Source organism: Dicentrarchus labrax, unplaced genomic scaffold, assembly GCF_905237075.1.
Source record: "Dicentrarchus labrax unplaced genomic scaffold, dlabrax2021, whole genome shotgun sequence".
In the NCBI taxonomy this organism is placed as follows: domain Eukaryota; kingdom Metazoa; phylum Chordata; class Actinopteri; family Moronidae; genus Dicentrarchus; species Dicentrarchus labrax.
In genome coordinates this window covers 21,361,019-21,377,634 of record NW_026136707.1, presented here as the reverse complement: position 1 = coordinate 21,377,634, position 16,616 = coordinate 21,361,019, and the positions used below count along the sequence as shown (strand labels likewise).

Here is a 16,616-nt window from a genome sequence, read left to right as displayed (position 1 = left end):
TCTCTCTCTCACCCCAACTGGTCGAGACAGACGACCACCCACCTAGAGCCGGAGGATCTGTCCTAGGTTTCTGCCTTTTAACAGGCAGTTTTTCCTTGCCCTTGTCGCCAAGTGCTTGCTCATGGTGGTACTGTTGGGTCTCTGTAATTAATGTTAAAGAGTTCGGTCTAGACCTGCTCTATTTGAAAAGTGTCCTGAGATAACTTCTGTTATGAATTGGCGCTATACAAATAAAATTGAATTGAATTGAATTGAATTGAAGGTTTGAAGGAAGGTCTGTATTTCAAATATGGTCCACAAACACATGATGGTCAGTGGAAAGGGAATGAATTACTTCTGTTGACACGAAAATGATTGCATTGACTGTTACATAGAGCTGTGGAGGTCTGTAGTCAAGGTTGAACCGTGGAACATGATCAGGCCCTGTCGAAATCTCCAGTTGCAGATTGTCTGGAATTGATTAGGAGTCCTGGTTCTTTTTGGCAGACTTAATGCAATTCGATCCATTTACTTGTTAAAGACCACAAAGGTTAGTGGTAACACTGAAAGAGGAAGTCGAACGGTGATTTTTCTACTTTTCACCTTTTTTCTGTGTCTTGGGCTTTGTTTGTTGAGGTTTCTAAAGCAGGAACGCATATCAGAGGCAGTTTGAGGGATTTCCGTGTTTATTTTTGGTGGTGTTGTGACGATGGACAGAACATGTCTATTTTTGAAATACACCCAAATTCCAAGTCATTAGTCCTCTACCCAGAAGCCCTCTGCAACCAAGCGTGGACTCAAATGAATTTGATGGCTGTTTTTAATGAGGACATTTTTACAGCTGTTGGCTATGATGGTTTCACAGATATTTAGCTCGCCTTTTGCCCACAGCTAGGGACACAAAAGTAGACCAGAAGTTGGCGTAATTGAGTTATTTTATGCAATAAAGGCTTATGTAAAACGTACTGTAGGCAGTGAAAATGTGATTCAGCCTGCACTCGTAATTGCATACACACACATCCTTTTGTCTAGACTTTTCAGTGTCCCCAGTGTGTTTCCAATTTAGCTTTGTTTTCCTTGTTTGATTTTACGGGGTTTATTTCCTTAGTCCTTCCATGACTGTTTCAGTGGCGAGACCCTGCTTTGACCTCAAATGCTCACTTGTCCTTTGACATTTTGAGTAAATGCTCCAGACACATGATCATTTGGGCAGTTCTTTTCCCCTCATCATGCAAATGTATTTGTACACAACAGCTCACTACTCGTTGGAAGGAGTGTCTTGTGTATTTGGATGTAACACTGAAGATCTTTCCACCTCACAATTGAGTCATTAAAAAGACCACACGATCATTTTGGTTTCCCCGAAAAATCAATTTTACCCCAAGCCGAAAGTGAAGCTGCTCCAAATGGCTTGGAGTCTCCCAAACACTATCATATGTTAGTGTTTAACAATGCATTCATTTTAGACCAGCCATGTTAAGAAGGGGGTTAGTTTTGAGAAGCCCCCCACCCTCCTCTCTTTTAACACAGTTAGACCCCAATGCCTGACCCCTCTATTCAAGTGTGAGGTTGGTATTGAGACCCAAAGGAGTCCCCTAGCCTGAAGTCGAAAACTCAGGAGCCGGAGTGAGTAAGGGGTCGAAATGAAAGTGATCCCCTCTCCCCCAAGGAACAGGATCATGGTTGTGTAAAATAAAACCAGTCATGGAGGCTGTCTGCTTGGCTTTAGGGCCAAAGGATGTCAATAGTGTAGGTTGTATGTCTGACCCATTCTCTGCTCCCTCTCAAATCTCCCTCCTTTCCTCAGATTTTTCTCCCCCTTTTTTTCTGATCTTCACTTGTAGGGTCAGCTGCTGTACACCTCTCAGAGAGACAATGAGATAAAGTCACCCTCCTCTGATATACAAATGTCCTTCCTGGGAAGAAAACATTGCCAGACTTTCTTTCATAAATTAGATTAAAAGACTTTGGCTGGTGCAGGCCACGGCCCTGGGCCTTTTTGGGGCACTCGGTGTTCCTGTGTTATGCTGCACAGAGTCACGTTTAGAGGGGTTAGGGGTTAGCTTAACTCCCCGGTGAGGAAACCAGATCATGTTTGTTTTGATCATCATATCTGACCTGGACTTGACTGACATGTGCCCCTACTTTACTGAATTGCCAAACAAAACACCCGCCACCCCTACACAGCAATCACTTAATCACACGGGTAAAATCTGAACCAATAACAAATTCCATTCAAATTTGCCTCGGATTATTTGATTGTAAGGTTAATATGTGATGGGTGTTTCTACATGTCAGTGAGGTGATGGAGGGTTGCTATTAACAGGTTTTGACTATTGTTTTTAGTTTTATGCTGTTGTAGAGCAAGATACAGGGGTGGACATAACACAAACGTATACTATTAGAATTTGTTGACTGTGTCAGACAGGCGCTAATTCAACCTAACAGTAATTTTTGTTGCAGTAGTTTGAGTAATGTTTGATTGCATTGTAATCCAAAGAAGTCAAATCCAAATCCTGTATTAATTAACCTATTAGTGATCTACAACTATTTTTCAGTGCCATTTGCTCTACATTAGCAAAATTTAGGCCTTCATTCTAAAATCCTTGATGTGTATAGTGTCGGCCTGTGACGGCTGACATGTGTTATCCATCACAACTTAAACTTGCGTCATTAGACAGCTGACACTTCTCCAAACTTGTCAGGTTCCCAATAATGATCCATAGGGGCAATTTCATTGTCAAGCATCTCATTTTCTCCAGGTTTTGATGACCTAAAGTGTAATCAGCTGTCCAGCAGCGCTATGTTAGTAGTTTGTTAATGTGAGTGACAGGTTGATCAGCCTCTGTATTTCCTTTCCCCTCCTCTGGGCTGCTGAGATGCACATGAATCAACTCAGAACCGCTGCTTTTTTATCTCGTTATCCACCTTCTCCATCACTTCACTGTGGTGAAAGTGTTGAGAGAGAGATATGCACTGTCACTTGGAGACCAAACCCTATTTTGCTCATTATGCTGAGGTAATGCTTTTATTTGTTGTTTATGCTTTTATGCCTCATCCAGACACTGACATCATTCCACTTCCCTTCTTTATGTGGCTTTGCCACCATTTGACCAACATTCATTGGTTAGAAAGTGGTAGTCTTTTTTTTTTTTCTTTTTCTTTTTGAACCTTGAGGTAAGACAGACATTATCACAAATCCCAAATAAGATTACTTTATACCAAAAGAATGTCTTAAATAAGTCAGACTCTAAGAGCGACAGTTGAAATCAGCAATAGTAGTGGTGGGATCTGTGTTTGCAGAGCCATGGCGTGAGAAGTGGTGTGGTCTGGGCAGATTCTAGCTTACTCAGTGAAGGAGTCTTACAAAATGTGATTAATGGGCCAGGAAGTGAAAATTAGTAAAGTAAATTGTTTTTATATAGGCCTTATAACCCCTATTATTTAGAACAAACAGACAATGACAAATTTGTAGCATTTCATTAGGTATGTATGTGAGTAAGGTCTTTTTGGGGTGGGAGGGGGCGGTGTCTTGCTTTGGAGATGAGAGTTAGGGTTGCGGCAGTAATTGTGGGCAGTGCACAGAGGGGCTGAGGATATTTATTGGGGCCCTTATATGAAATGTGGTAGGCGTGGAGGGTGGTGGGGGTCAGACAGAAGGAACTGGGCAGGAAATGTGGGGGGGAGGGGGTCTAGATGGGGTATCAAGGGGGGTCTAGTTATTTTGAAAGCCACAAGGGAAGCCAGCTGCACTGGGGAAAGCTTTGGATCAAAGAATGCCAGCCACCCTCATACCTCCCCTCCCTCTACTGTGACACATTCACGTCTAGCTGTATCAAAGAGCAGGTCGGTCTCCAACCTGGCTTTCATTTTGAGGGACAGTCACTGTTCAGAGTTGGACCCGTGTGTCATGACAAGCCTTTAGCAGCCAGGTGGGGAGAAAATCAGTCTTGGACAGAGGTATGAAAAAAAATAAGGGGATAAGTAACCACAGAGGCTCACAACATGGGGTAGTCCCAGCACTTCTAATTGAGTTCGTACAAGTCTGTAAATCAAGTTCCTGTTAGTGGAGAGCCATTAGAAGTGTTTTTGGGGTGTGTTTCTTGTTCTGAACCTTTTTAGCCTGGACACAATATGTTGGCCATTATTAACACTGTTAAATGAAAATGGTGATCTGGCACCTAATGTGCAACATCCATCATAAAGTAGTGTAGTGTTAACTCAGTTATATGTATACATCAACACGTTCAGGCAGCAGCCTACTTTAATTTAAATCGGTGTTTGCAAAGTACTAATCTTACCTAGGAACCAACCAACCAAAGACAGTGGTACTCCAGTAATACTGTCAATAGTAATTTCAGGTTTAGTTTGTTTATATTAGAAAACTGTGGTTATTTTTTTATATGTCCAATCTTTGCCCATAACAAGACTTTCAGCATACTAAAATGCTTACAATATCAATGCTAGCAGGCTTGTTTTTACACTGTATAATATTTACGATGTCCATCACCATCTTAATTTAGCATGTTAGCGTGCTAACATTCCACGAATTAGCACTAAAAGCAAGTGCAGCTGAGGCTGATTAATGACGCAGGTGTTTGATCATGAACCAAACTGAGACTGATTTGAAATTTCAAATTTGATCGTGGTCTTAACCCTTCATTTTCAGGACGATCTTATCAGCACTGAGATAGACGTTCCCACCCTTTCTGTTACCTTCTACCCAGATTAGAGCGCCATGTCTTTCTGTTTCCTCAACAGCATGCTGGCAGACAAACTGAACATGTCGCCTGAGGAAGCCGAGAGATGGATCGTCAACCTTATCCGCAATGCTAGGCTGGATGCAAAGATAGACTCCAAACTGGTGAGTCCCTCTGTCTTCTTCCTCAATCAGTTGGCTCACTACTTAACGAATTAATCAAAGCTTTTTAAACAGCCCTTTGTAAATTTCGGGGTGGTAGAGTCGTATAGACATCTTTAGATGCTCCTCCTGTGTGTCTTCAGAGGGATGAAGAGGAGTTATTTATGTCCTGATTTTGTAATTGAAGGGTACATTGTAAGGACATTGTAACCATCATATCTCACCCTTGTTCGGTCCCCTCCGTGAGGCTCTGAACCTGCATGTTTTGGCATACACATCACAACAGTTCTCTGTAATCAGTAAATCACAACCCAGTCCTCCAGAATGACATAGAATTATCTAGATGTGCCTACAGTCGATGTGAATGGGACGTAAGCAGCAACTGGTTGGTCTTTGTTGGATGGTGTATGTGATCTGTCGCTATTGAGAATCTGTTGTCCATTTTTGTCTGTATTTCTAGGGCCATGTGGTCATGGGGAACAACGCCATATCACCTTACCAGCAGGTGATTGAGAAGACCAAGAGCCTCTCGTTCCGCAGCCAAATGTTGGCCATGAACATTGAGAAAAAGCAGGCCCAGAGCACCAAGAACGAGGTGAGTAACGCACATACTGTACATACAAAATGCACACAAACCACCACTCCCAGCTCGTCGCTGAAGGCAAACATCCCTCCCTTTACCGATCAGATTGCTAGAAGGTCAACATGAGCTCAGGGCAGTTCAAAGCCTCTCAAATGATCAGCTCAGAACAACAGGGCTAAAGAATGTTGATGAACAACCATCAACAAAAAGCTCTCTTTACACGAAATAAGCCAGTAAGAGCAAGTTTAACAGAGCTAACGCTTTCATCCCTCCATTGCGCTTCAAAGGCCTAATGACAAGGTAGATTCCAAACAACCATAAAACGATGCCTGAGCGCTGTGACTCAGCTCAGCAACGTAAATAAGGTGGACCCTCACACTGGCTTTTGGTGAACATTACTCAAAGCCTGGAGTTCCCTGCACTTAGGACCTGCTGCAGATGTCTGACTCAGGGTCCAGTCAGCCCATTTAAGTGTGTTTTTGATGTTGACCTTGTGCATTTTAGTGGTATGTAGACCGTTCAAGTACTACAACTGCACTGAATGTCATAATCACGCACATACTCTGAGCTGGAGCTGTGAGCGGTTGCTTCACACTCCCCACTCCTTGAAGAGACGCATGTGTGTCAAAGCAGATTGATGGGTTTGGTTCCCTCGCCCGACACCTGACAGCACCAAGGCCACACAGTTGCAACAGACATGTTAAATGTTCACTTTTTAACTGTGCAGCTCTTGAGTGGCTATCTTTTGATGTGCTCAATTACCCTCTTCCCTATTGTTTTAAATATCTGCAGCAGGAGTGCAGCCATAACCCTGTCTTGTAAACCCCCCCACCCTCTCATTAAGGAGTTTTTGTAATTTGACAAAAGAGGCTGCAAACAACTCACAGAGCAGCATTACATCCTGCTGTCCTCAAGGCTACAAATCACTTACATATAGAGAACATTTACTGCTTACCATCTGGGCCGGCTGCTTAGGGTCCCTGTCAACCCTCACAGCCACCCAGCGCTTACCAACAGAACACACACACATTACACACTCCAACGAGGAAAAACGTCAGCACCTAACTGCTTGCACATGTATGTTGCTTTAACACATTTCCCACAATCAACAACAAAATGTTTGTTTTGATCGGTCTCAGGGATCTACAAATGGTCTAATTTTCTATTTTCTTCACTCTTTTCTTCCAGACACCAAACTGGGCAGGTCAGGAAACCGGATTTTAGCGACTCAAGCAAGATGGATCCATCCTACTCGTGTTACACACTTTTTTTTTCCACACTTGTCTCTCAAGGAGCACAGTACTGCTTTGCACTTGGTTCAAGTCATCACCAATTCAATAAAGTGACCAACAAAACCATTTTCACCCATGATTGCCTTATTTCTGGACATTACAAACAGCGGTTGAGGTTTGAGTGGTCAGACTTTTTTGTATCAGTAATACTTGATGAAGTTTTAATGTGCGCATTGAGTCACCGAGTGGGACAGTTAAGACTGCTGCGTGTGATGCGGCTCATGTGTGCGCAGTAATGATGAATGGCTGTTTAGTCTGTTGGTTTTATGGTGTTTTAGTGGTTCCCTTCACCGTGGCAGGCAGTCTCACTGAGTGGGGGCAAGCAGAGGTGATGTACAGTTACCAGTGGTCACACTCTCTGCCAGTCATCCTGCCCATCTGAGGACATGAGGGAGCCATAAAGCACCATTAGCCAGACGGACACAATCTTTTTAATGTCCCACCCCACCCCCGCTTTCCTCTGCTTTTGACCTTCTCATAACTCAGTCCTCTGTCTCTCCTCCATTATCACAGTTGCTCACAAACAGGCTTTCATTACTTCACATGCCTTTAATTTTCCTCCTCTTACTTATAATTTAACTACAAATGAGGATTTTATGTCAAAATCCACCTGCTTTATTAGGCTAAATCAAAAGTCTGGAAAGTGCAAGGAGTGTGTCACCACCTGTATGTATAATCCACATGGAATGAGGACTCTACACACTCTGACAAACATATTACATTGTTTTGCTCAGAGAAAAAGAAACTGGACAATAATAGGAGTGAAATGTATATTCTGTTTAGTTTTAAAATGGGTCTGAAGAGTTTTCAGCCCTTAAACTGAAACCACTACAAGATAAAACATTACATCGTGACCATAGCAAATTCACAAAACTGTGGCCGTAAACATCTTTTAAGAGGGAATGCAGCTGCACCGCTTTCTGTCAGACGGTACACTTCCACATGCAGATGAATTTATGCAGCTAGTCGGACAGAGAGCTCTGTTTTTGTTTCCATTTGTTTCGTTTTATATCCCTACAATAAGTTGGTCCTGCCTGCCAACCGCAGCACTTTGAGCTGCTTACCACAACGTGTCTGTATGGTGGAGCTCATTAAATGTGTTTTCAGGAATAAAACATTCCATTTTTAAAAAAGATTAAAGCTGACCTAGGTATCAATTTAAAGACCCCCAAATATCTTTTTCCTCATAACTGTAGTAACTAAGCTCAGATGATGAAAACACTTCAGGTGGAGTGTTGTCCTTTTTGTCCCATATTTGATTTTGAGGATTCAGCACACACAGCACTCTGTTGATTTGTTATCTTATTAAAAGTTTAATAGCCCTTCTCTTGTTTGATCAGAATCCTACAACAATAGACCTGTTATCACGGCAACCATTTTGACATGATATAGTAGGGTAAATGCAGGCTTTACAAATGACACTAATTAAGGCTCTGTTCCATTTAGTGTAGCAGAGCCTTTCCAGTGAGCCAACAATAATAGCACAATAGCAGCACCCCGACTCTGTTAGACCTGAATGGAACACAACTTTAATTAGTATAATTGGTAACACCTGCATTTACCCTACTGTTTCATGTGAATTGGCTGCTGTGAAAAAGGTCTGTTAAATTAAAATATTGCTAAATACGTCCTGGTGCCTGAGCGCTTGTGACAAAGCCCCTGCCCAGCTCACACCAGTAAGAAGAACCCGGATAAAAACCGAAAGCAACCAAAACTGTTTTCCTAACTTCAGCTTAAATGTTTGTGTTCATGTGGGACTCCGAGAAGCTGACAGAAAATCTTTACAGGAGCCTTTTATTTCACAACCTCATACCTCAAGAGTTGTATATTCAGGAGAGAGATATTGGATGGAGTTTAATCTATTGATTTATGGTTCGTTCTCGATCCTGGATCAGCTGAGAAGACAGTTTCACCTGAAGGCCCGTATAACAACTGTTCTGGAGCTTCTTGGAATCGTGTTTGTATAAATGTCTACTTCTTTCAGTTCAAGCTGCAGGACAACCACTAAATGGGCCTTTAAGGTGAGATGGTTTCATGAAGCAGATTTATGGCAACTATAAAATTCTATTTGTACTTGTGGACTGCAATGTTTCAGCTTTGTTTGCAAATGTCAGATTATTTCTGGAAATTGACGTTTGCCTCTCTCCAGCTACAAACATGGAAAGTTGCTAAGTATAACTTGAACTTTCTCAGCTTGCCTCGCTGACTCTCATCCCTCTCCTTGACATTTTCGAGATTCTGTCTTAGATGACCACTGTGGCCTGGAACCTTTTTTTTCTTTCTTTCTTTCTTTCTTTCTTTTCTTTTACCTAGCAAACCGTGACAACAACCCCCGCCGGAGACCATCCAAGTCTGGATCTCTGATGAACAGGGTGTACAGCAGCTCCCCTCATTGCTGTTATGGCACTGAGGGCTCCCAGCCAGACCATCCAAATGCTGACGTCACCTCCACTTATGTGCACTGCAAGGAGTAGGAGGGACGGGTCGGGGGGAGAGGAGAGGAGAGGAGAGGAGAGGAGGGATGGAGAGAATAAAGTGATTGGTTTACCGGCTCCCTTCTCCATGACACATCATGAAAATAAAAGTGCCGGAGGCCTAAATTATCACATTCACCTTAACCGTGCACTCTCAGATGTTGTTTTAGAGAGGAATCCAAACCAGCGGCACTGCCTGCGGCTAACAGCCCTCCCGACCACAATGTCTGTCACTGCTCTCTGGGTAAATAAATAAACAAAGTCAGGACAAAGGTCACCATAGGTTTTGGCAAGGAAACAACCTTTTTTTTTTTTGTTTTTTTTTTGTTAGAGGTTTTCCCCCACGTGTTTTTTTCAATCAGTTCCAGTGAAGAAATGGAAACTTGCACTTGGTTGTGCGTGTGCGTGTGCGTGTGCGTGTGTGTGTGTGTGTGTGTGTGTGTGTGTGTGTGTGTGTGTGTGTGTGTGTGTGTGTGTGTGTGTGTGTGTGTGTGAGTGTGTGTTTTACTGCCTGAAGGGTAGAAATCTTCTCTCATGTCTCTGGTGTTTAAAGTGTAAAACCAGTGTGTAAATGACATCTTGTAATGTTCATATGGGAGGTCTGTGTGATCTCAACCATACTTTGAGTTAAAACATACACACTGATTTTCCTTATCATTTTTACACTGGAAAACTCTCATACCTCTTCCCATCAACAGCTCATTATGCTGTCTGTCTTATGAAAGGCTGTCTAATTTCTCTTCACTTCACAGTAGTGTGACTCATGTAGAACTACTGACATGGACAATAGCTCTCACATGGAAATAATTTCCTGAAATAAATAAAAGATTAAGTGCCACACCTAGTGGCTGAAGGGGGTAGAGCATTCACAACTTGAGTCCCCAATCAGCATGTGGAGCAGCTGGGATAAAACAGCGACAGACATGCCCTCTGTGACTGTTCCTGAAGCTGCTGCCATGTATGTATCACCTTCCCCTCCTCTGCCACCAGCTCTCACAACACTGCTGCCGCGTTCCATCTCTAAATGTGTATGCCCCCCCCCCTCACGTCTGCCCCCCTCCTACAAGGTAGGTCTGTTCTGCCTGAAGGAGAATCTCTGCCTCCATCGACCCATCGCGCATGTCTCCGTTGGTGAGGTCGCATGGGTCAGCGTGAAAGACCCGGGCTTGGAAAACCCCTGGATTTATTCAATGATTTATTCATGTTTCCAACAATTATAGCCTCCCCGGCGATTATCATTAATTTCAGAAGGGGGGAGGATTGGGTGGGGGGGGGGGCGCAATAAAAGAGGCGTGACGAGATGGTTGACTTGCGGGCCCAACTCATTACGCACATTATGCAGATAATTGCCCCTCTTTTTTTTTTTTTTTTTTGCGAACCTCTAATTATTCAATAGGGCTATAGTCAACGGAAGAAAGCTGAACTGAGATAGATGGATTGACTGTGTCGCAACTCCAAATGAGAGGGGTCACTAAACTTTAATTTGAAAGCTAAATGAAGACATCCATAAGGACAAGCAGTGGGCTATCATAAGGAACCAGGGTTCCCATTGGAACATAAAGGGATACTCTGGATGTTGAAAAGAGTCACAATCACCCGCCGCAGACAAACTGCAATCTCATGTCCCCTAAAATAAATTACATTAACTTTTTTCTTTTTTCCTGAAGGATGTTTCCAGCTTTTTACGCTCACTAGGACCCAGAGGCAACCTCGTACCGGCCCAGTGTGGGTGAGTGCGCGCGTGGTGGTGATGATGATGATGGTGGTAGTGGTGGTGGTGGTGGTGGGGGGGGTGTGTGTGTGTGTGACTACACTAAATGTCATCTTCCAACATTTTAAATGAGGTGAAAACACAAAACTAGAAAAGTCCACACGTGACAGCGGCACGGCGCTATATGAGGGCAAACAGGCAGCAAGCATCAGGACCAGTTGGGAGTCAGTCGCCGCTCAAGCTCAGCAGCGCGCAAAACGCAGACTCACTCACTCACTCACTCTCTCACTCACTCTCTCACTCACTCTCTCGCCGGCTCTCGTTTTCCGCTTTAAAGAAAGCAACACATGTGAGTTTGTTTCTGCGGGACGCGGACGGGACGAGCCTGAGCGAGGAAACGCAGGTAAACGGAATCTAAGCTTTTTTTTTTTTTTTTTTTTTTTTTTTTACTGAGAGGAGGAAAGGAAATCCCCCCCCCACCCCCTACCCCCCACCCCTCCTCTACACCCCTCCTTCACCGCGACCACCTTTTTCCTCCTCCTCGGACCTCTCTGTTCTCTTCTGGAGACACAAGTTTCTCACACACAAAGAGGGATGCTGCATGTTCCCGAGCCGCACTTGCACTCAGAGGGAACCTAAAAGTGGACCGGAGCGGGATTACACTTCATCTGATGCAAGGTATACACCGACACGTTATTTCACGGAGCGTCCTGGCGACTATTACGCACGGTTGCGCTTATTTCTGGAAGGGGCGGCTGAGCAGCACGCAGTGCCTTTGCATCTTTGATTGTTCCAGCACATTTACACACAGAAGAGCTATTCTTTTTTTTTTGTTTTAATCCCCCCCTCTTATCACCCCGCGCATCATTGTTTAGGAAGGTGTTGATTTCATTACACTGTTATCACAGTAACCTCCTTTGTCATTCTCCCCGCAGCGCACCAAAACGGACACTTTTAGTGACTGGAGGAGGATCAGCGCGCTTCATAAAATGATCCCAATCGGCGACGTGATAACATGTCGCATCTCGTCTGATGTTTGACACATTTGAGGATCGACTAAAGAAACTGGAGGAGGACATTGCAAAGTCAGAGAATTCATCCCGAGCCCCGCTGGCACCTTTTTACTGGAGTCCGAACAACAGATCGCCGTCCAGATGCAGTTTCGACTCTTCTCATTTGCCCTGATCGTATTGAACTGTATGGAGTACAGCAACTGTCAGGCGCCGTCGCACCGCTGGAGGAGAAACAAAAGAGGTAACGCGGGGTTGTAGCCTACAGGTCTTAGAGCAGCATCCAGGGAGTGACTTTAACAGATGGCTAAAGAGTTTTGTGGGTTAGCGGGAGGCAACAAGGTCCTTAACAAGGTTGCTCATACATTTCTGTTAAAGTCCGTCTCCCTCACAGTAAGTAGTGTGTTCTCTGTAGATTCCCACACAGCACAGTGCGCACAGAGCAGGCGGGAAGTCAGAAAAGAAAAGATATTAAATATCGATAACTTCTTCTGTTTGGTTTTTAAAACGCACAGGTGAGAACTGCCGATCCAAACATGCGTTGTAATTCAGGAACATTTCAGAAATTCACGCTAAAAGGAAAACTGTAATCTAAGCTTCAATTCAGCCTTGCAGCATCTGATGTAACCCATTAACCTCTTGAAAGAATATTTTTAACATTATGTAACGATTTCAGAGCCGGTAGCTGAGCGTAAAAATGTGCGCAAAACTGGCCACGCGTCTGGCTCTCCAAAATTAATATCAAACATGTTGCGTCAGTGGATTGGCTAATCGTATTAAAGCACGCTGTCAGACGGGCTATTAACGCCACATCCCGATGTTGTGGACCCAACAAAGAACTCCCTATATTATTTACATGTGAAACTGCTAAAAAAAAAAAGCTGCTGGTGTGGATCGGTCTATAGAGAGCTGGTGGCTTATGGGAAAGGAGGGGGGTCGTATTGTGTGTGTGTTTTTTTTTAATGAATAGATACGGAATCCCCTTCCCCTGACTTATGAATTGCACATCTCCACTCCAGCCCCCTAAGCTGGTTTTAATTGATCTCATAACCACTTTGAACAGTTGGTAGGAAACCCGCAGAACAATCGCTCAGCGGAGGCGCAGGAGTTGAGGAGGGGATCAGCCCCTTTGTAAATACTACTCTATACTCTGAATGAATGAGGAGACAGTGGGATTAGGAAAGTGGCCCCCGCCGAGCCCTCCTTAGAAACTGTGACATAACACGTCGCCAAGATCCTCCTCAGGGTGACCATGAGAGGAGACTTGGTCAGATTTGCGCACATGCGTAGCGGACATTTGGGCACCGCTGAACAGTCCGCACAGTGTGGTATTACCTTAGAAAAAGTCATTTAAAGTCAGGAGAGAGGGGGGGTCTTGTAAATTGTAAGGCAATCACAGATTTAATCATATGCGCTGCGTGCCAGGGGGAACCTCCACACTCTGCAAGCCCTCCTCTGCCCATCTGCAAATAATCAGGCAATCACTGCGGGGTACTGGCACACACACGTTTTTCAGCTCCTCTGTGTGTTTCTTTCTCGGAGGACTGTGTGATCTTAGATAGTATATAGTAGAAAGAATGTAATTTTCTCAGTATGATCAATCTTTTTTTCTCTCTCTCTCTCTCGCTTTCTTTTTTGGATGGTCAAGCAGCAAATCCTGTCTTAACATTTGCCTTGAGGTGCCTCTTTATCTGTGTGGTGTGTGTGAGAGAAAGAGGGGAAGGGAGAGAAAGGGAGAGAAGGGGGTGATGGGGGGGGGGGGCACACCAGTGGGGATGAGATCAAGAGGTTAACTTACACATTTGACCTCAAGAACAGCTTTAGGCTGAGAACTATAAGCTACACATTGTTACCGTCAGAACGGATGTTACACTTGTCAAACTAATCCCATGCAAATATGTACAGGTTTTACAATAATGCTGAAAGTGTATGTATGTGTGTGTCTTGGGGGGGGGGGGCGGCACTTTGGGCCAAAAGTGCCATTCTAGTCAGTGGCAGCCTGCCAAGTTTTCGGTATTTGCTTCCTTCCTTTATTTATCACGGTTATATTGAAAGAAGCATGTGTAAGAGATCATTGTCCAATAGGCCCAGAAATGCTTGAATATTTTTCTAGCCCTCAAGGTTCCTGTGACAGCTTTATACACAGCCTGTCTGGCATGCACGGAGAGCTATCCAAACCGTTCAGGAGTGTTGAGACCCAGACACGTTCAAAAACTCAATTTGGCCACACTCCGCTCCCCAGGCGCGACTGTTTTACGCAAAACAAAACACACAATTCAACAAATGTCCTTTTCATTTTTACATGCATGAAAAAAAGTTTTGCAGCCACATGACCCAGTGAGGTGTAAGGGATTGAGATGCCACGATAATTAGGGGATGTCAAGGAGAAAAACAGCCATTGCGTTTGACTCGAGCCTGCTGAAATGTATGAGTGGAGTAAAGATTGGGATCTTTGTGTGGTTTCTGGGCTGATCTTGTCTTGCGCACTCGCTGCATGGCATGACCCAACCTCCAATTTGGCTGCGGTAATTGTGCATATACATTTTTCTTCATGTAAAACAGATGACAAAACATATTAAATTTACACCTCCTTACCCCCTATCCTGCCCACTAGAAGCAGGGAATGATGCCAATGAGCCCTCCTATGATATCATAGCTAGACACAAGGGTATTACTTTTCATTTTTATTCTCTGGCTAATGATGCCACCTGCTGACTACATAAAATCAGGCTGGAGTACCAATGCAGCCTGGAGGAACAGAGACACACAGTGGGGCCCTGAGACGTTTAAACAGGTAATGAATAGGTAATAGCAGGCAAGAGTGGTGAAAAGTTGCCATGTGATACTGTTAACTCTTCCACGTCTACCCAGAAATCCCAAATTTTAATTCCCAGCAGGCCACAGCATGTTTCAGATCAAATTCAACTGTGTAATCCGTTACTTTAACGGCGTTCCCAGATGTTTTGAAGGACAAAAGTGATTATAAGAAGGCAGCGCAGTCGAGCAGGGCGGAGGGAGTGAGGTCAGAGATGCATGACATTTTGTACCGCTGATGACAGTCAGCAAGGGTGTGTGTGGTGAGTTTTTGATGCCAAAATACACAGAAAAATAGTCATGATTTGTGGCTGAACATGCCCTTCTTTCAACAAAGAATCCCATAAAAAGTGTGTGGAAACTTGATACGCTCAGGTATTAGACTCTTGTGACTTGACTTTGTGGTTTTAGTTTGTTGATAATCTAGCAAAAAAGAAGATGATTTGATAATTATTTTTAAGCCACATGCAGTTTTCCTTTTTAAAAATTATAGCTATCTTTGGATGCAGATGAGCAATTCAAACACAGTTGCCTCTCTTTCTAAGCCCCAGGAAATCAGGCCTCAGTGTGCTGAAAGCTCACACAAAGTCCCAGGTTTGTGGGTGTAAGTGTTAATGTTGGAACCCGGTACTTCAGCGCAATATAATACGTTGATTAAGTGCTTAACAAGGAGGAGAAGGAGGCTGCTTTTAAACCCGCCTTGCCACTCTTGCCTCTGGAAAAAGTGAAAAAGCCCTGCAGATGGCACGTCTGTTAACGAGGCTTTCTCACACGATGCCACTTTAATCCAGGTGATGTGAGCCTTGCATCCTTACTTTTTTTTTTTTTCTTATTCCACAAAGCAGAAAGAGTTTGTTTATTGTATTCATGCTGAGGCACCGGATTTATCACTTAAAGGAAAATTCTGAAATGTGATCTGAGGTTTGACAGTGCAGCGTAGCAGCAGCCCTTCCTCCTTCTCGTCGTTCCACCTAGGTTGCGCTGGTTGGGGAGAGGTGGGGGCTTTTTAGGGGATGAGGAAGGCGAATTTAAGCAGATCAGCTGGAAACGGCTGAATGTGAACAGCATCACCTGAGAGGGATTACAGCGAGCCGAGTCTTGACCTGAGCTGGAGCTCCGGCGTCAAAGAACAGAGCTCTGTCTTTTCTCTCCCAGGCCCCATCAGCCAAGCCTCGATAAGTGTAAATCTGTGTGTGTGTGTGTGTGTGTGTGTGTGTGTGTGTCTGTGTATGTCTGTGTGAGAGACAGAGAAAAAGAGTACAAGGAGATACACGGACACCCTGCAGGTGCATGTTCCTGATGCCCTAATCAAGACATCAAGTCCAGAACAGCACACAGACCCCCAACTCCTCGACCAATCATGTCCACGGTCTGTCTTGGGGATTATCACAGCCATTAAGGACAATGATTCACTTATGTGCTGTATTGATAAATCACATTAGTCTGACCCAGCCTTCGAACTCTGTCGAAAGACTAGCTCCTTGTTTGACCTACTAACCCATGCATGTCGATCCTGGCCTGTAGCGCAGCTCCTGCTCCCAGTCACAGCGGTATCAGATGAAGCCGGTGAAAGGCTCCTCAGTGCGCTCATGCCATGCTACACTGCCGAAAACCCCAGCAAAGGGGAAAAACATGCAGTGGCATGAACTTTCTGCTGGAGAGAGAGGCACAGAGAGAGATTCTTTCAGGCACCACGTGACAAAGTGGGGATGATCCGTTTCACTTTGTCTTTGCTTCCCTGTAGGAAAAACCAAATTGAAAAATGTATTTAAGCCTAACAATTAAAATCAGCGTAATGATCCTTTACCCTGCGTTTGTGTATTAGGAGCTATGTGAGGCTGGAAGATGGGATTTGGGATTTAGATTCATTTGTCAACTCTTTGGGTGTTGCT

At 44.1% G+C, this 16,616-nt stretch overlaps 2 protein-coding genes across 3 annotated transcripts in view; both read left to right on the top strand.

Annotated features, from left to right (window-relative positions):
• The window catches only part of eif3ea (eukaryotic translation initiation factor 3, subunit E, a), a 28,624-nt gene extending 21,843 nt beyond the window's left edge, over positions 1 to 6,781 (top strand). Inside the window, exons 11-13 of the mRNA XM_051406574.1 lie at positions 4,741 to 4,843; positions 5,301 to 5,435; positions 6,612 to 6,781. Of these exons, the coding sequence (XP_051262534.1) occupies positions 4,741 to 4,843; positions 5,301 to 5,435; positions 6,612 to 6,647 (274 nt within the window). The 3' untranslated portion in view covers positions 6,648 to 6,781. The remainder of the gene's footprint in view (positions 1 to 4,740; positions 4,844 to 5,300; positions 5,436 to 6,611) is intronic.
• A 4,296-nt stretch (positions 6,782 to 11,077) lies between these two features.
• The window catches only part of rspo2 (R-spondin 2), a 63,569-nt gene continuing 58,030 nt past the window's right edge, over positions 11,078 to 16,616 (top strand). Inside the window, exons 1-2 of one of the 2 annotated variants that reach the window (XM_051405723.1) lie at positions 11,078 to 11,303; positions 11,836 to 12,154. In XM_051405723.1, coding sequence (XP_051261683.1) covers positions 12,055 to 12,154 — 100 coding nt within the window. In that variant the 5' untranslated portion in view covers positions 11,078 to 11,303; positions 11,836 to 12,054. Of the gene's footprint in view, positions 11,304 to 11,395; positions 11,579 to 11,835; positions 12,155 to 16,616 lie in introns of those variants that run through there. The other variant, XM_051405721.1, reaches the window with a different exon arrangement.